Source organism: Leopardus geoffroyi, chromosome E2 (assembly GCF_018350155.1).
Source record: "Leopardus geoffroyi isolate Oge1 chromosome E2, O.geoffroyi_Oge1_pat1.0, whole genome shotgun sequence".
NCBI lineage: Eukaryota > Metazoa > Chordata > Mammalia > Carnivora > Felidae > Leopardus > Leopardus geoffroyi.
In genome coordinates, this window is record NC_059335.1 from 1,027,427 (window position 1) to 1,047,390 (window position 19,964).

The following is a 19,964-nucleotide window of genomic DNA, read 5'->3' on the forward strand; positions in this document are numbered from 1 at the left end:
CACGACCGTCTATGGAGTCTTTCTAGGCTTCCTGTCCAAACTTAATGAAACAACACCGAATAGCGCTTCAGGCCACAGCATTTGAAGAGCAATAATATAACGTTTCCAGCTATTCAAGGACCATTTTATGACTGAATGATTATGGGACGATAAGGCCATTTATGTTAAGTAGATCTGGGAGCATCTCACATGAGATTTTTAACCTCTGGGAGCCTGCTGATTTGATGGAGTCTGAAACGATGTTTTTCCTCCGCCTTGACAACGGGCGAACCTCTTCGTCCCTTGAAGTAGGAGTCCCATTTTCCAGCTTCCCTCGCAGCGTCGCGCAGCCAAGGCTCTGGGTCAGGATAGAGAACGCGCTCTCCCGCCACCTCGCGAGCTCCAGGACCACATTACCCAGAAGATCGTGCGTCAAGAAGAGCCAATGACCGACCAGGACGAAGCATATCCGTGCGTGCGCATCGCGTGAGAGGGACTTCCGGCCCCTTGCCCGCGTTTTTGCGGTTCTTGGGGATCCCCGGCGCAGCGTTGAGACGCGCACGACAGAACGGAGTAGGCATGGCGAGAGCCATGCTCACAGCCGAGACGCGGGCTAGCGGCTCGGCGACGTTGCCCGTGCTGCTCTGCGCCGGGGCCCGGACAGGCACCGCCCGCCCGGGTGTCCGCTCCGCCCGTAGAGTCCGATGGCGACGGCCGCGCGCAGGGACCCGGCTGAGGTAAACGCGCGGCCCGCGGGCCCTCCCCCCTCCAGGCCCGAGCGCGGGGCGTCTGCTCGCGTCCCTGCGGCCCAGGTCCGGTGTCCGGGCCCGGGAGGTGCTCGCGGGCAGGGACCCCCGCGTCTGAGCGCCGGCGTGAAGGGGTGCGGGAGCGGGCTGCTGGAGCGGGGTCGGCTGGTGCAGGGGGCGCCGAGGGAAAGGATTCGGGAGTGTGGGGGGTCCGCCCTGTAACCTCGGGGAAACAGAGGGTGTGCGGCGGGGGCACGGCGGTCAGGAGGGTTGTCCCTTTATGTGAGGACTCTAGACGGCAAGGAGAGTTCTGGCCAGAGGGACATGATTTCCATTAGGGTTTTAAAACTCCCCCAGGCAGTTCAAAGGAAGAGCAGATTGGAGGAGGGTCGTTGAGACCCTGGGAGGGTGGATCTTGGTGCAAGGTCCCACAGCTGCTAAAAGGCCATACTGAGCACTGACGCCCAGTGGTTAGACAGCCAGTCTGAGGTCACTTGGCTTCAGGACCTGGGAGGGGTAGAGAAGGGCATGAGCCCATCCACCTCCCTTTCCACCACCGTCGCAGAACACCTGCCTTTTCCCGCAGAGTTCCAGCACTGCAGAAATACTTAGGGAACCAACACAGGTATGTAGAGGGGGCCCTGATCCCTTACTGTCCCTGCATGCCACTCAGATGGCAGTCCTGGGACTCTTATGTGCCATTTTCCTAGTCCTTGGGTCTGGGGACCCTAGAGCAACCCCATCTCAAGGTCCTGAGCTCATGCCAGGGGTTATGCGCAGGTGTTCCATTCCTGTCAGCTAACATGAAGCAGTGTGTGGAGTTAACCCAGGGTCAGGTACCAGGAAGTGCAAATACATAAAGGTAAAGCTGAGGTCGGGGTGTTCAGGAACCACGTGTCTCCTTTTCTGATGTGAACAAAGAGCAGGTGTCAGGATGGGAATGACTGTCTGAAAAGTCGAGTGTGAATTCTGGAGGTCGTGGGAGGCTTGGGCCAGAGGAGAGAGGTAATGTCAGCAAGGTGGAAACAGTCTCCTTCTGGCTGTAAAGTGGAGAACAGACCGTGGGAATGAGAGAGGAGCAAGGAAAGCCAGGGTGGAAGCTACTACTATAGTCTAGGTGAGGGCTAATGGACCGGGGCTGTGGTTTAGGGTGGTTGCATTTCTGGATGCGGCCATGGGATACAAGTTTTAAAACAGGGAAACTGGGGGGCGCCTGGGTGGCGCAGTCGGTTAAGCGTCCGACTTCAGCCAGGTCACGATCTCGCGGTCCGTGAGTTCGAGCCCCGCGTCGGGCTCTGGGCTGATGGCTCAGAGCCTGGAGCCTGTTTCCGATTCTGTGTCTCCCTCTCTCTCTGCCCCTCCCCCGTTCATGCTCTGTCTCTCTCTGTCCCAAAAATAAATAAACGTTGAAAAAAAAAATTAAAAAAAAACAAAACAAAACAGGGAAACTGGGTTTTCTCATGTGGGTGGTGAGGGAGGCAAACGGAGGTATCAGGGATAACCCCAGAGTGATTGATCTTCGCACCTGTAGGGATGGAAGTTCCAACTGAGATGAGGAAGTTGGTAGTAGGAATAATATTCACTGGGGATATCAGGAGCTTTGTTTTGGCCACGTTAGGAGTCTGAGGTATTTCAGAGATCACTTAGTGGAGGCATCGAATTGGCATCTAGAAACGCAAGTTGGGAAATCAAAAGAGGGGTTCAAACTGAAGACATTCAAAATGTGGTAGTTACTCTATGGGCCCAAGTAAGTAACCTGTGGTTACATTTAGGAGATATAGTCTTCATATTCATGGTCATGAAGCTGTTTATGGGCCAGGAGGTGGAGGGTAGAGACTGAGCACTAGGTCTCTTGCTTGGGACCTGAGTGATGGCATTGGAATTCTTTTTTTTAAATTTTTTTTTTTTTCAACGTTTATTTATTTTTGGGACAGAGAGAGACAGAGCATGAACGGGGGAGGGGCAGAGAGAGAGGGAGACACAGAATCGGAAACAGGCTCCAGGCTCTGAGCCATCAGCCCAGAGCCCGACGCGGGGCTCGAACTCTCGGACCGCGAGATCGTGACCTGGCTGAAGTCGGACGCTTAACCGACTGCGCCACCCAGGCGCCCCGGCATTGGAATTCTTAAATGCAGGTGAGGGAGGTATGTGGCACTTAAGGTAGGGTGTATCAGACAGACTAGTCTAGCAGGTGGCTGAGGCTTCCAGGGTAAGAGTGGACATGAGAGACGTAGCGGGAAGGGGTAATTGAGGCAAGATGTCACTCAGGCCAGAGCTCTTGTTTATTCACGTCTCTGTGGATCCACCAAGATTTGTGAGGATTTGGTGGGGGGCTGGGATGTTTCATTCAGCCTGGTGGGTATGTTCAGGGGCAAATATATGGTCATCTGTGAGAATCAGTAGGACTGGGGTGGGTGATACATGGAGTGGGCTCTGAATGAGGGTTAGGTGGACACAGAAGGTTGTCATTGCCGAGGAGACAGCCTGTGCAGCACAGAACTGGAAGAGGCCCCTGGGTATTGAGACCCACAACTGATTCTGTGTGGCTGAGTCTCAGTAGGGAGGCCTTCATAGAAGGATTAGGTGTTTCCAACTCTAGTGGGAGCCATGGGCATTCTTGGCTTGTAGTGGGTTCTGTTAGAATTTTCCAAGTAGCTCTGGATGTTTTCTGTTAAGTTCATTTTATGGCTTAAAATGAAGGCCCATTTTTATGTGCTGCCTTGACACCTGTTGAAGCCCCAAGTGGCTGATGTGGCCAAGAGTGTATTCTTGGGTAAAGTGTCCTAGCCAGGCATCCCTTTTCATTGAGAGGACCAGAGCACTTCCTGCTTCAGCCTTTGAAGTGGGCTTCACTTGTCTACCGGCCCATGGAGTTATTCACACAAGCCGTTCACATCATCCTGTGGGAACCAGATGGTACCCCAACTCTTGATCTTGTGAGACTTGCATCTCACAGCCCCTGGTCGGTCACTCTTTTCTAGTATACAACATTCACATGGCCCTGTAGGGCGTGTGGTGTCCTCCCCTCTGGGCTGTGAATATATGTAGTAAACTGCTGTTGATCTCATCTGTCCAGTGTCCGGTACTTTGTGTTTGGCCGTCCCCATAAGCCTAGGACAGGAATTCTCAAACAAAAGTGACTTATAGGGAGGCCAAGGAGATGCCTGTGCCACGTGGCATTGTGCCACCAGTGTCCAGGAACATGAGGCTGTGCATTCTGAAGAATACTTGGAGAGGGAGTATGTCTGAAGGTCCCAGGGCCCTAGGAATGACACTTACACGACAGATCATATCAGGGTGGAGGAGTAGCTTGACAGAAGTGGGTGCATTCATCCACCCAGGACCACAGCTCAGACATCTGTTCACCTGTGTGTTGTTGCTGATGATCGGACCTCATGACTCATGAGCCCACGAGTAACCAGCAGTGCGAGCTGTCCCAAGGCCTGGTTTGTTTCCTAGGTTGGAGGCTTGGGAGGAGGGTGATCTTGGGGTAGATGTGTATAGGAGGGATTGGGTACTCAGGAGAAGGGCTCTTGGTGGTTTCATCTGTCACCATCATGACAGGACACTGTGACTTTTGAAGACGTGGCTGTGTACCTGTCCCGGCAGGAGTGGGGTCTCCTTGATGAGTTTCAGAGACACTTATACCACGATGTGATGCTGGAAAACTTTGAACTTACAGTCTTTCTGGGTAAGGCCCTCACACCACCCCTGCACCCTTGGATGTTCTCTGCTCTTCCCCTTTTTCCCAGGGGCTCGTCTGTCCTTCCGGTATCAGGACCATGGACACTGCTTCTTGCCCCAGCTCCCCAAGTATGTGCTGTGGCCGGTAAGGCTGAGGTATGTGCACTGCCCTCTCCTGCAGCAGTCCCAGCTTGGGGTCAGGCATCTAGCCGTCACTGTAGTTGATTCTGCTTCGCTTGCCCTCTTCCTGGCCCGTGACTTTGTACAGATCCAAGGCACCGGAATACACCAGCGGCTGCTTCTTTCCTCTAGCTGACATTTCTTCATGCCTGCTGTGCCAGGAATTGCTAACACTGACACGGTTACGGCTGTCTTGCGAGACACTCTTCTGAAGTTTTCTGTAATCGGTTTCGCCCCCTGTGGTCTATCACATGCTGAGTTGTGGCCCAGTACTGTCTGCTCTTTTGTAAGGTCTTTCCCTTCGTAGTTGCGTTACACAGGTGCCATGTATTTGCTCATCTGGGGAGGGTGGAGAACCTTTAAGCGGTTCACAGATGGCTGTTCAGCCACAGCAACATGGGTTCAGGGAGACCCTGATCTTGAGTGGGGGTGCCTGGGTGAGGGTATAACACCGGGGCTGTGCCGAAACTGCAGCAAGAGTCTATGCTCTGTGATTGGTGTTTTGGTGCCGGCGAGTACTTCTCATGTCTGCTGTTTCTTCCCCAGTCTCGATGCTTGGCCTCCTTGTCAGCTCTGCATGTCACTTCCGCTCTCACGTCCTGTGCGGGACCAATCTGTCCCTTTTGGGACTCTATGTCTTACCGACTTCCCTCGCTGCTCCCTTCTGCGGTGCTTCGCGGCATCGACTGCTCCGTATTGTGTCATGAGGTGTGCATGTGTCTTCAAGTAGTACTTGACCATGAGCTGCTCTGTCGCGGTTGGAGTTTCTTGGTCCTGGACGTACCCTTCTTCATAGGGGCGACATGTCACTGGTAACAAGGGCCTGCTGAAGCTCTCTGCGGAGAAACCGGTTATAGACCCTGCTCTCCTGCACGTCACACGTCGTAGCCATGTCCCTCGCCATTGGACCCCTTCCCCGTGTTCTGCTCTTTATTTCCTTGCAACAGAGCAGCTCTGTCCTCAGCCTGAGCCGATTGGGGTTCTGTAGACAATCCCTGGACTTGTCCTGAGTTTGTCAAACACATTCTTGTGCGTGGGCGGTCCCCCCAACCACAGTCAGCATGGATCCTCCTCATTTGGTTCCTTTCAGGTGGCTGGTGTGGAGGAGACCACGAGGAGGAGCATTTCTGTAGGCGTGCCACAGGTGAGGACGCCAAGGCAGGTGTGTCTGCCCAGAAGGCCTGCTCCTAGGAGATACGAAGCCTCGTCTCGAGGGACATTTATGTGCACCAGGGAGCACATACCACGTGGAGGCTGTACACCCATGGGGCAGGTGGGCAGCGAATGTTTTATTGCAGACCTCCTGTAGCACCAGAAGCAGCACATTGGAGAGAAACACTTGCCGAGCAGAGTCTCATTTGTGAAGAGCTACAGGTTCTGTGTCCCAGAAGTGCTTTACCTACATGGCAGGGCGAGGCGGGGCGGGGGGGGGGGGGGTCGGGAAGGACCTCAGGAATGACTTCTTGAGCAGCTCAGTGTCTCTGCGATGTAAGTCCCTCCCATTGTGGAGAAGCCCAAGAGAGTACCGAGTGTGCAGTGGCCTCACGTGGTATGAAAACTCATTCGAAACGGAGGACGCATGAAAGCTTTCAAGAACAGATACGCATCTGTCCAACACCAGACACCGCTCTAGAGGAAGACCTTTCATGTGTGGTGCGCGTTCCATGTGTGGAAGTCTTGCAACAGAAGGCACCGCCTCAGTCACCATTGGAGAGGTCACACTGGAAGAGGGCCTCAGGGGTGCAGGGAACGGGGGAGATTATTTAGCAAGGTCAACCTCACTGAGCATCACAGAGGTTACACTGGACAAAGGCCTTGTTTGTGCAGGGAATGTGGGCACCTCTTTACTTACAGATCCAGTCTCTTGAACCTGAGGTTTCATACTGAATCCAGGCCTCACCGGTGCGGGGAATGGGGGAAATGTTGTAGCCAGAGTTCTGTGCTCCTTCAGCATCAGAATTCATGCTGGAGAAGGCCCTTCGAGGACAGGGAATGTGGGAAATCCTTTAACTGAAGCTCTGTGCTCCCTCAGCATCAGAAAGCTCACACTGGCTGGAGGCTTCCTGCGTGTGCGGAGTACTCAGGTGGACGCCCCGTCTCACTGAGCACCCAGAAAGTCACATGGGAAACTTAGGTCATTACCGTAGATGTGCAGGGGATGTGCGATCTCTGTACTGCTGAGAACCCTGGAGGTGGTCCCTTGTGAGGGATCTAAATTCCACCTGAATTTAAACTCCTACATCTGAACAGCCACCAAATTCCAGGTATGTGCTAGGTATGTTTTCTTTTTTCATTAAAAAAGAAAAGAAACTTTTAATGTTTATTTTATTTTTGAGAGAGAGAGAGTGCCAGCAGGGGAGGGACAGAGAGGGAGGCAGACACAGAATCTGAAGCAGGCTCGAGGCTCTGAACTGTCAGCACAGAGCCTGATGTGGGGCTCAAACTCAATGTGGGGCTCAAACTCCCCAGCCGTGAGACTGTGACCAGAGCCGTAGTCAGATGCTTAAATGACTGAGCCACCCAGGTACCTCTGGGAGAGGTATGTTTTAAAATTGGCCGTTGCCAGATTTATGCCCCCCAGTTCTGTTGCTGAACCTGTTCTACGTCTACCCTGTGGAAGGTGCCCACGGTATGTATCATTCACTAACTACATTGTGTTCAGGGAAGTAGCACTTTCCTGTTGGTGGAAGGGTGTCTGAGAAGCCTGAGCTTTCATTCCTTTCTCATTTCCTTCTCTTTGATGATTTAGGCCATGGATCTGATCCAGTTTGGGCCTGGAAGACTCTGCTCATGACTTGAAAACAGACTTCCTTTTTCAGGGATGTTATTGGTCTCACATGACTTTTTTTTTTTTTTTTTAATGCTTATTTATTTATTTATTTAAATCATTTATTATTATTATTATTTGATTTACATCCAAGTTAGTTAGCATATAGTGCAACAGTGATTTCAGGAGTAGATTCCTTAATGCCCCTTACCCATTTAACCCATCCCCTCTCCCACAACCCCTCCAGTAACCCTCTGTTTGTTCTCTATATTTAAGAGTCTCTTCTGTTTTGTCCCCCTCCCTGTTTTTATATTATTTTTGCTTCCCTTCCCTTGTGTTCATCTGTTCTGTGTCTTAAAGTCCTCATATGAATGAAGTCATATGATGTTTGTCTTTCTCTGACTAATTTAATTTAGCATAATACCCTCTGGTTCCATCCACGTAGTTGCAAATGGCAAGATTTCATTCCTTTCTGATTGCCGAGTAATACTCCATTGTATATAAATACTACATCTTCTTTGTTCACTCATCTGTCGATGGATATGTGGGCTCTTTCCATACTTTGGCTATTGTCAATAGCACTGCTATAAACATTGGGATGCATGTGTCCCTTCGAAACAGCATACCTGTATCCCTTGGATAAATACCTAGTAGTGCAACTGCTGGGTCGTAGGGTAGTTCTATTTTTAATTTTTTGAGGAACCTCCATACTGTTTTGCAGAGTGGCTGCACCAGTTTGCATTCCCACCAGCAATGCCAAAGAGATCCTCTTTCTCCTTTCCAACATCTTTTGTTGCCTGAGTTGTTAATATTAGCCACTCTGATAGGTATGAGGTGGTTTCTCATGGTGGTTTTGCTTTGTATTTCCCTGATGATGAGTGATGTTGAGCATTTTTTCATGTGTCGGTTGGCCATCTGGATGTCTTCTTTGGAGAAGTGTCTACTCATGTCTTTTGCCCATTTCATCACTGGATTATTTGGTTTTTGGGTGTTGAGTTTGATAAGTTCTTTATAGATTTTGGATACTAACCCTTTATCTGGTATGTCATTTGCAAATATCTTCTCCCATTCTGTCAGTTGCCTTCTAGTTTTGCTGAATGTTTCCTTCACTATGTAGAAGTGTTTTATTTGATGAGGTCCCAATAGTTCATTTTTGCTTTGGTTTCCTTGGCCTCTGAATTCGTGTTGAGTAAGAAGTTGCTGCGGCCAAGATTAAAGAGGTTTTTGCCTGCTTTCTCCTCAAGGATTTTGATGGCTTCCTGTCTTCCATCCATTTTGAGTTTATTTTTGTGTCTGGTGTAAGAAACTGGTCCAGGTTCATTCTTCTGCATGTCGCTGTCCAGTTTTCCCAGCACCATTTGCTGAAGAGACTGTCTTTAATCCATTGGATATTCTTTCCTGCTTTGTCAAAGATGAGTTGGCCATATGTTTGTATGTCCATTTCTGGGTTCTCTATTCTGTTCCATTGATCTGAATGTCTGTTTTTGTGCCAGTGTTTGTTTATTTTTGGGAAAGAGAGCGAGTGCATGTGCATAAACTGGGGAGAGGCGGTGAAAGGGAGGGGGACAGTATCTGAAGAGGGCCATGTGCTGACAGCAGAGAGCCTACACAGGGCTCGAACTCAGGAACCGTGAGATCGTGACCTGAGCTGAAGTCAGTTGCTCAACCAATTGACCCACCCACGTGTCCCCTTCATGTGACTCTTGTGATGGAATTTTCCAGCCTCCAAAGCACAAACCTGGGAACAGCCTGCCTTCCACTGTTCTGGTTTGTGTGATGAAGGCCTTATTTCAGGCACCTTTAATCTTGGGGGTTCCAGTCCCTGTGTTTGTGGCGGCTTGAAAACAACCTTTTGAGCTGTTCTGCTGAGAACAGTTGAGTTGTGCTAGCATGAAGGTGTGACCGGCTTTTGTTGGGATTCCAAATTTGGTGCACCTTAGATGGGATAATATTACAGCAGAATACGTGTAGCTCTCTCATTTTGGCCTAGTTTGTGTTGCTGCTCTTAACCTCCCGGAAAGACTGCAGGGCCTTGTGGTCCTTATATGTAGCTTCGATGTTGTGGTGTTTTGTCGGTTCAGAGGTCAGCCTGAGGAAGAGACCATTGTGACAACGCCTGGTGTTTGTGGGAGTAACAGAGTATTCTGTTACTCATTCATAGGGGATGTTGCGCTTTGCTCAGCACTGGTAAGGGAAATCTGTTCCACAGATTCCTGCAAAGGAGCATGTGCCCTGGTGTCCAGAATTCTTTAGGTTAGTGGTACCGGTTGAAAGATTATAGGGTGATGGGGCTCCTGGTGACTCAGTTGGTTAAATATCTGACTCTTGATTTCAGCTCAGGCCGTGATCTCATGGTTGTGGGATATAGCCCCACATCGGGCTCTGCACAGACACCGTGGAGCCTGCTTGGGATTCTCTCTCTCTCTCAAAATAAGTAAATAAACATTTTAAAGAAAAATTATAGGGGTACTCATAATTATTATAAAAGACTGGACTTATAGGGAGTGAGGAGACTACAACAGACTGGTTGGATTGTGCCTCTTCTAAAAGGGCGTCCACGACGTTTAGTTCCTGTGGCTGTGAAGGATGAGAATCCGAAATTCTCAGGATTTCCAGAAGAGTATATCTTGTGTAGCTGAGGGCCTGTCAGAAAGAATAATCTGAAGGTTTTACGAATCTTACAGCTCTTTTTGGGCTATCTCAAGGCTGTTGCTGTGCAGGGAGGAAAACTGGGGGCAGGGAGGGGTAGAGAGAAAGATGTCTTGGTCAGTGATGTGGCCTTTGTGCCTCAGACTGCAGTCCTTTTGAATCAAGTGGAAATGGCTTTCATTGCTCACCAATATTTGTTATCACTGAGGAGGGCATCTGCTCCTGGAGCATGAGGAGAGATGGTGGAATGGATATTGGAGGATCTTACAAAATAGTAGGAAGTCCAGATTTTTATTTCAAACCATGTTTCTAAAGCTTTGATAAGGTGTAGATGGCATGCAGTAAACTGTACAACTAAATAACCCAAGAAACCCCTCACTGTCATGATAATGGACCTGCCCATCACGCCCATATCTATAATGATGCCTTTCTCTCTCTCTCTCTCTCTCTCTCTCTCTCTCCCTCCGTCCCTCCCTCCCTCTCTCTCTCTCTCCCTCTCCTCCTCTCTTTCTCTCTCTCTCGCTTGCCTGCCTGTCAGGCAACCATTGGTTTACTTTCCTTTATAACAGATTAATTTGCATTGTCTGCAATTCTACATGATTGAAGTAATACATTGTTTACCCTTTTTCTTTTACTGCCATGGATGCCCTCTGCAGAATGTTTATTTTCAGCAATGATACTTACATGATCGTTCATTATTTTTATATTACTGAGAGTATGATGTTCTATGAACTACCACTATTTGTATTTTCATTCGTCTCTTTATGGATATTGACTTCTTTCCAGTTTGGGTGGTTACAAATAAAATTGCTAGACGTTTTAATACAATTCTTTATGTGGCTGTGTTTCATTTCTCTTGTGTTAGTACTTCAGAGTGCAGTGCTGGAGTCATAGGCTAGGTGAATGTCTTAGCTTTTTAAGAAATGTCAAAACTGGTCTAAAATGGTTCTCTCGGGGTGCCTGGGTGGCTCAGTCGGTTGAGCATTGGTCATGATCTTGCGGTTCGTGGGACTGCGTCGGACTCTGTGCTGACAGTTCCGAGCCTGGAGCCTTGCTTCCGATTCTGTGTCTCCCTCTCTCTCTCTGCCCTTCCCCTGCTTGTGCTCTGTCTCTGTCTCTCTCTCAAACAATAAACATTAAAAAAATGGTTCTCTCGGGGCGCCTGGGTGGCGCAGTCGGTTAAGCGTCCGACTTCAGCCAGGTCACGATCTCGCGGTCCGTGAGTTCGAGCCCCGCATCGGGCTCTGGGCTGATGGCTCAGAGCCTGGAGCCTGTTTCCGATTCTCTGTCTCCCTCTCTCTCTGCCCCTCCCCCGTTCATGCTCTGTCTCTGTCCCAAAAATAAATAAAAACGTTGAAAAAAAAATTTTTAATAAAAAAAAAAATGGTTCTACTAGCGGTGTATGAGAGTTCTGGTTCCTCTATATCCTTGCCAGTAGTAGATACAGTTTTTAAAAATTTTGACCCCTTTAATGAATATTTAGCAGTATTTCACTGTGGTTTTAGGTGAATTTCCCTGATGTTTCATGATGTTGAACATTTTTTCATTTGTATATTTGCCAGATACATGTCGTCTTTGGTATAATGTTGGTTCATATCTTTTACCTGCTTTTTTTAAAAAAAGGTTAGAGGGGCGCCTGGGTGGCGCAGTCGGTTAAGCGTCCGACTTCAGCCAGGTCACGATCTCACGGTCCGTGAGTTCGAGCCCCGCGTCGGGCTCTGGGCTGATGGCTCAGAGCCTGGAGCCTGTTTCCGATTCTGTGTCTCCCTCTCTCTCTGCTCCTCCCCCGTTCATGCTCTGTCTCTCTCTGTCCCAAAAATAAATAAACGTTGAAAAAAAAAAAAAATAAATAAATAAAAATAAATAAATAAAAAAATAAAAAAAGGTTAGAGGTACCTGGGTGGCTCAGTCAGTTGAGTGTCCCACTTCAGCTTAGGACATGATCTCATGGTTTGTGGGTTCGAGCCCCATGTCCAGATCTGTGCTGACAGCTCGGAGCATGAAGGCTGCTTCGCATTCTGTGTCTTCCTCTCTTTCTGCCCCTCTCCTGCTCATGCTCTGTCTCTCTCTCTCGAAACAAATGAAAACATAACATACCAAAACATATTGGATGCAGGGAAAGCAGTTACACAGAAAGATTATAGATCTAAATGCCTACATTAAGATAAAAGATGGATCTCAAAGAAACCACCTTACTTTACACTGCCAGGAATTAGAAGAATAAGCCCCAAATTAGTTGAAGAAAATAAATGGTAAAGATTAGAGCAGAAATAAATGAAATAGAGACTAGAAAAACAACAGAAATGATCAATGAAACGAATAATTTTTTTTAAATATTTATGTATTTTGAGAGAGAGGGAGCAGGGGAGGGGCAGAGAGAGTGGGAGAGAGAGAATCCCGAGCAGGCTCTGTGCTGTCAGTGCAAATCCCATTGTGGGGCTCAATCTCACCATGGGATCACGACCTGAGCCGAATCAAGAGCTGAACACTTAACCGACTTAGCCACCCAGGTGCCCCTCCTTTTTTTTTTTAATGTTTATTTATTTATTTTGAGAGAGAGAAATTGTTTTAAGAAAAGCAAAATTGACAAAACTAGCTAGATTAGCGGAGATAAAAAACAGGATTGAATTAAAATTATATAAAAAGTGGAGGCTTTGCAGCTAATACCACAGAAATAAAAGGATCACAAGACTACTGTGAGCAAGTATAGAGCACTGAGTAAGAAGACGAAAGCAGCGGGGCGCCTGGGTGGCTCGGTCGGTTAAGCGTCCGACTTCGGCTCAGGTCATGATCTCACGGTCCGTGAGTTCGAGCCCCGCATCGGGCTCTGTGCTGATGGCTCAGAGCCTGGAGCCTGTTTCAGATGCTGTGTCTCCCTCTCTCTCTGACCCTCCCCTGTTCATGCTCTGTCTCTCTCTGTCTCAAAAATAAATAAACGTTAAAAAAAAAAAAATTAAAAAAAGACGGAAGCAGTAAGGTTTGGGGTTTTGAGGTCCATCTGGTGACAGCAATGACTGAAAAACTGTCCTTGTGCCCTAGATGAGAGCTGTTGAAATTCTAGTTACAGGGAGAAAACCAAACATTCACATATTTTTCGGAATCTGGGAAGAGAGCTCTCCACATCACAAATGACGTGTGTGTTCTTGTACATTCTGTCAAGACAGAATTCCACAGTCCCTTTGGTGTTAGGTTTTGTTTCATTTGAAACAGTATTTCTTCTCTCAAACACGGAAGTCCTACAAGATTTTTAATTCATAATTCATGACCACCTACCCATTTGTAACACAAATGAACTCATAGCAAACCATTTGCCTCATCCCTGGAATCCAGTCACTCAGACCACAAATAGGATTTAAAAGGTTTCCCTAAAGCAGAGACATTTGTGAGTAGGAGGAATGCAAAGAACAAAGGGGTTGAGAGACAGGATGAGCTTAGATGAAAGCTGCTTACGTAAGGAAAAACATCTTAGGGAAACATTTGAATTTCGAAACTCATAAAATCACTTAAAACCTTTGCTCTCTGAAGTAACTCAGTCTTTTCCTGAAATTCATGTTTTCTCCCTTTAAGGGGGGAGGGCAGATTTTTCTCTTTTGCAGGTCACAGGGTTTTTTCCTATGGAAGCACAATCCTGATTTCTTAAGCATGTTCTCAGCCAGCTACAGAAGCATTCATCATAATCCAGGTGGTGTCATGAGATGTGGAGCCTCTGCCTGGACTGGGAGCTTCCCACACACTGTGCATCTTCCCTTCATCTGTGAGAGTACGTGACAGACACGGCCGCGGCTCTGCAGCGGGAACGGGCAACGTGAAGTTTCCAAACGGCAGACAGAACAGCAGACGGAAGACAGATGCGATCTGATTGCACTGTAAAGATGAGGTTTCATAACTACATCAAAACTACACTCCATTCTTGAGGATTCTACCAAATCGTATGAAAAACAAAAGATGTCCGACATCTAGGAGCTGTCCTAAATTCAACTCCATAACATTTCGTCTTCATTTGTCAGGAATAAAGCCATATGAAGAATATTCCAAGTCTGAGGAGCCTTTCCAGACGGCTCATCGTTCTCCTGTGTCCCGGTTTCTGGAAGTTTAGTACACTTTTACAAGTGGATACATTTAGTAAGTTACGCGTGGCCAGGTGTGATCTTGGATCAGAGAGCTAGAGAACAGACACATAGGGTAAAGCAAGAGAGAGTGATACAGCAGACAGAGGCGAGAGAAGAGGGAGGGGAAGAGAGAACAAGAGATGAATCATGTTAGAAGCCAAAGATTAAAAAAATAGCAGAAAGTGGCACAGTTCTAGGAAAATGGGACAGATGGGACAGATAAGTCTTCAGTAGTGACGAAAAGGACTGTGTCTCAGGAACTGAACGAAAGTACATGTTCTAACAATTGAAATGGACTTAAACGGAGACAAATCAATACAGAATTCTGATAAAGATTTATTTTGCCGAGCCAGCAAAGTGTCTCCGTGCCCCTATGTAAAAAGAATTGGTAGGAACGGTTTTTGGAAGCACAGTGGATTCGCAAAGGAAAGCATGCATTCAGACAGCAGTTACAGGAGTGCCCTGGGATGCTGTGCTGCTTGTTGGGGTATTCCTTTCTGAGGCCTAGTCTCTGTTGGGTTCTGAGCCCGGCACTCCCCCTCTCATCAGGATAACGTCCAAGCTTCTGTTGTTAGAGAACAGATGGTACAGCTGTGCATTGAAGATCTGTATGTATGTGACTGGGACCCTTTCCCATCTTCTAGAATCATGTGCTAATGTCCTGAAACTCAGATTCAGAATACAGTTGGATGAGAATTCATCATCGATCAGTTTCTAGAATCTAGAATTACTTTCAAGGTTCTGAATAACTGTCAGGAGCTAAGAATAAGCAGTGAAGACTTTTGCCCTCACAGCCTACAATCTAACGTATGTAGAGAGTGCCTAAAATTTTTTTCTCCAGTAACTAGCTGCAGGACATTTTTATTATAAACCTATTTTTCATATCGACTTTCACCTAGAGCTCAAAGGGGAAAGAAGAGCTACTGACACTCATGTATTCCATGCCCCTAAATGTGTACGTTTCCCCATTTAAATGTGTAAAAGCTTTTAATTAAAACTGTGATGATCTCTTTTTAATTTTTAAATAAACTTATTTTTACAGTTTATTTATTTATTTTGAGAGAGAGGGAGAGAGAATCCCAAGCAAGCTCCACACTGTCAGCATGAAGCCTGATCTCACAAACTGTGAGATAATGACCTGAGCCGAAATCAAAAGTCATTCGTGCATTCGTGCAACCGACTGAGCCACCCAGGCATCCCATCAAAACAAACTTATCTGGTTTTTTTTTTTTAATTTTTAATGTTTGTTTTTGAGAGAGAGACAGTGTAAACATGAGGGGCAGAGAGAGAGACAGAATCTGAAGCCAGCCTCCTGGATCTGAGCTGTTAGCACAGAGCCCGACGCGAAGCTAGAACCCACAAACTGCCAGATCGTGACCTGAGCCAAAGTGGGACGCTTAACCAACTGAATCACCCAGGCACCCCTAAAATAAATTTATTTTAGAGCAGTTTTAGGTTCAAGACAAAATAAAGCATAAAGTTCGAGGAGTTCCTGTATACTGCCTGCCTGTCCCCAGATGCACAGCCTCCTGACTATGAACATTCAATATTAGCGATGCCCATTTGTTACGATCAATGAACCTAAACTGACACATCATTATTACCCGAAGTTCATAGTTCATTTTTTTTTCATAGTTTAAGTTAAGAGTTTGCTTTTGGTGTTGCACATTGTATGGATTTGGTGCATGTGTAATGATACGTATCCATCATCATAATATATGGAATAATTTTACTGCCCTGACAGTCCTTCATGCTCTGCATATTCATCCACCCCGTGCCTTAACCCCTGGAAACCACTGATCTTTTTACTGTCTCCAAAGTTTTGCCTTTTCCTAAATGTTATATAATTGGAATCACACAGTATGTAGCCTTTTCAGATTATTTTCTTTCACTTAGTAATATATTTTTTTGGTTCCTGTGTGTCTTTTTCATGGCTTGAAAGTTCATTTCTTTCTAGTGCTGAATAATATTCCATTGTATGAATGTACTAGGGTTTATGTATCCGTTCATCTATTGAAGCGAATCCTGGTTGCCTCTCAGTTTGGCAACTATGAATAAAGCTACTATGAACGTCTGTGTGCAGGTTTTTGTGCGCATGTGTTTTCAACCCATAGGAGTAAATACAAAGGAGTGTGATTACTGGATTGTGTGGTAAGAGTATGTTTGGTTTTGCTAGATACTGTCAGACTGTATCCCAAAGTGTCTTCTGCAACTGTTCACTTCTACCAGAAGTGAATGAGAGTTCCTCCTGCTCCACATTCTCACCAGCATTTGATGTTGTCAGGGTTTGGGATATTGGCAATTGTGTTAGGTGTGTAGTAGTATCTCACTCTTAATTTGCTATTTCTTAATGACGTGATGTTGAACATCATTTCATATGCTTGGTGGTGATATATGTATCTTCTTTGGTGAGCTGTCTGTTAAGGTCTTTTGCCCATTTTTTAAATGGTATTTTTTGCCCATTTTTAAATCAAGTGTTTTCTGTAGGGTTTTAAGAGTTCTTTGTATATATTTGATAACAGTCTTTGATTAAATGTGTCCTTTGCAGATGTTTTTTTCTGGTCTGTGGCTTGTCTTCTATTCTCTTGACATTGTCTTTTGCTGAGCAGAAGTTTTGAATTTTAATGGAGCCCAGCTTATCAATTATTTCTATAATGTATTGTGCCTTTAGTTTTGTATTGAAAAAGTTATCACTGTCCCCAAGGTTATCTAAGTTTTTTCCTATGTTATCTTCTAGGAATTTTATAGTCGTTGTTGTTGTTATGCATTCAGGTCTGTTATCCACTTTGAGTTCATTTTTGTAAAGGGAATAAAGACTATGTTTAGATTTTTTTTTTTTTTTTTTTTTTTTTTTGCATCTGGATGTTCAGTTGTTCCAGCGTATTTGTTGAAAAGGAAAAGATTATCTGTGTTCCATTGCATTGCATTTGTTACTCTGTCAAAGATCATTTGACCATAGGTCTATTTCTCAGCTCACTATTCTGTTCCATTAATCTTTTTATCGATTCTTTGGCCAGCAACACACTGTCTTGATCACTGTTGCTTTAATTTTTTTTAATGTTTATTTTTGAGAGAGACGGAGGTTGAATGGGGGAGGGGCAGAGAGAGAAGGAGACACAGAGTCTGAAGCTGGCTCCAGGCTCCGAGCTGTCAGCAGAGAGCCCAGCGTGGGGTTCAAACCCATGAACTGTGAGATCATGACCTGAGCTGAAGGAAGTTGGCCATTTAACCGACTGAGCCACCCAGGCGTCCCCTGTCACTGTTGCTGTAGTCATCTTGAAGTTGGGTAGTGTCAGCCTTCGACTTTGTTCTTTTTCTTGAATATTGAATTAATTAGCTACTTTGGTTCATTTGCCTCTCCATACAAACTTCAGGATCAGTTTGTCGATATCCACAAAATAACTTGCTGGGATTTTTACTAAGAGTGTATTGAATATGTAGATAAATTTGAGAAAAACTGACATCTAGACAATATTGAGTCTTCTTGTTCATGAACCTGGTATGTCTCTCCATTTATTTAGTTCTGGATTCTGTGTCTGTGTCTTCTCCGCAGAGTCCTACCCAGACAGGCGTGATCTGAAACCTCAGGCTGGCCGCCCTTAAACCTCAGCCCCCGAGGCTAGCATCAGAGGTCAGGTGCACCAGCCGCTGCATCCCGGCTTCCTCCTACAGAGGCAGTGTCCTCGCCTCAGGCTCAGAAGCCGGGGCCCCACTTCCTCCTACTCCAGAAGGTGATGCCCCACCTGTGGCAACCAAGCAGTGCTGGTGCCTCTCTTGCACATGTGCTCATGCAATCTTGGGGACCTGCCCTTGGGTCAGGAGACTCTGCATCAGGAATCTCAGGTGACCCTGAGCCCTGGGACATGGTTGCCAGCCTCTAGGCCTTCATGCTGTCGTTACTTGGTCTGGTTTTTCTTCCCATGGGGAGCTGCAGAGGGGCTTGACCAGCCCTTGAGGACTCTCCTCACAGAGGAGTTTTCTTTGGCCTTAGAGAAGGGGTCCTGCCGGGACTGGGAGGTGACGGATAGCCACAAGCCCTGCTTCCTCACAGCAGCTGGCCGGGTTTAGTACATGCAGTGCACAAAATGCATAACAGTCTTTAAAAGAAGGCAGCTTTAGGGGCGCCTGGGGGGGTGGGGCTCAGGCAGTTAGGCGTCCGACTTCAGCTTAGGTCATCATTTCATGGTTCAGGAGTTCGAGACCCACATCCGGCTCTGTGCTGACAGCTAGGAGCCTGAAGCCTGCTTCGGATTCTGTGTCTCCCTCTCTCTCTGCCCCTCCCTTGCTCACGCTCTGTCTCTCTAAAAATAAACAAACATTTAAAAAATTTTATGAAAAAATTAAAAGAAGGCAGCTTTCAGTCTACAAGGTGTCAAGAGAGGGAAGTATCGGGTAATGGGTGTAAAATGAGAAAGTAGCTTTAGGTTGTCCAAGATGTATTAAGTGAGAAAATCAAAACACGGGTCAGTGTACAAAGTCTGACTTAGTTTTTCCTGAGAAAAACAGTTGATACAGGCATACATTGGAACACAGACACACACGTGCAGATACAATTCTGAAAAGATAATGCTCTACTGCACGTGTTTTTCTCCAAGAGGGAGAACTGTCACAGACTCTTCACATGCTATTTTATAATTGTATATAATGTTTTGTATTAGGGAAAGTAACCTGTACTGATCTCTTCTTCTCCCCCTCTCCCTCCTCCTTTTCAAAAATCCTGCAGATTTAGAGAGGACTCCAATTACTGTGAGAAACACCATGACCTGAAAATCACAACAGTACAGTGGAATGTTATCAAATGTATCAGAATCACCTGGAAAATTGTTAAACCACAAATTCTAGGTCCTGATCCCCAGAATCTCTATTTCACTAGGTTAGTTTCTGAAATGAGGGTGAGCTTTTCTTTTCTTTTTTTTTTTTTAATGTTTATTTATTTATTTTGGGAGAGAGCAAGCAGGGAAAGTGCAGGGTGAGGGGGAGAGAGAGAGAATCCCAAGAAGCCTCTGTGCTATCAGTGCAGAGCCCAATGTGGGGCTCAAACCCACAAAACATGAGATCATGACCTGAGCTGAAACCAAAAGTCGGACGCTTAACTGACTGAGCCCTGAGAATGAGCATTTCTAACAAGTCACCAGGTGACACTGATGGTGAAGGTCTAGGAATCAAACTTGAAAAACAGGGTTCTATGAAAAACGAGGCTGCCTAGTTCCAGGCCTTGGAGTCCACCACCATGAAGAAATGCAGGCTCCCAGAAGCAGAGCCAAGGTTTCTCACATACATCCCCTGAGCATCTGTGCAGGAGCAAGTCAGGCTAATGGCCTGCTTGGCTAGCGTCCTTCACTGTGGAGCCCTTTGAGTGCTTTACCCACCAAAGCCATCTCACCACCTGTGTATTTTGCCTCGAGCTTATTCCAAAAATGCCCACCCAGTTATCCCTCATATATTATCCTTCAAGTCTTTGCTCAGTGACCCTCCAGAGAGGCCCGCCTTACTGCCCGATGTAATACACATACCATACTTCTAAGCACATTCACCTTATGTTCTTCTTGTGCCTACCACATTCTAACATGCCGTATGATTTAGTATTTCTTCTTTCATGATTTCTGTGACCTCCTTGTATATAATATAGCCCCCAGGAGGACAGAAATCTTTTGTCCCTTTTGTGTCCTAATGTCTCCTATGCGTGTACAGTAAGTTCTTGAAGCCAAATACTCATTGATCATTTGTTAGAACAGAAAAAACACGACACTTTAGCTTCCCTTTATAGTTGTACAGTTCTGCCTACTCCTCGTGTGCCTGTTAGCTTTCCCTGAATGCCAATATCGCTTCATTTCAAGAATGAGTAAGAAT

General features: G+C 46.5%; 1 protein-coding gene across 4 annotated transcripts; it reads left to right on the forward strand.

Moving 5' to 3' along the window:
- Nucleotides 1-355: 355 nt before the first annotated feature.
- On the forward strand, nt 356-15,160 carry LOC123577936 (zinc finger protein 211-like). Of its 4 annotated transcripts, XM_045440393.1 has the most exons (6): nt 356-716; nt 1,312-1,350; nt 4,478-4,565; nt 5,136-5,297; nt 5,680-6,853; nt 13,573-15,160. In XM_045440393.1, exons 1-5 carry the CDS (start codon nt 559-561, stop codon nt 5,896-5,898), a joined length of 666 nt encoding a protein of 221 aa, XP_045296349.1. In that variant the 5' UTR covers nt 356-558; the 3' UTR covers nt 5,899-6,853; nt 13,573-15,160. The 4 variants fall into 4 exon arrangements, with proteins under 4 accessions (XP_045296349.1, XP_045296352.1, XP_045296351.1 ...); XM_045440396.1 differs by lacking the exons at nt 4,478-4,565; nt 5,136-5,297; nt 13,573-15,160 and adding an exon at nt 4,290-4,416 and having other exon boundaries at nt 5,680-6,396; XM_045440395.1 differs by lacking the exons at nt 5,136-5,297; nt 13,573-15,160 and having other exon boundaries at nt 5,680-6,396.
- Nucleotides 15,161-19,964: the final 4,804 nt, after the last annotated feature.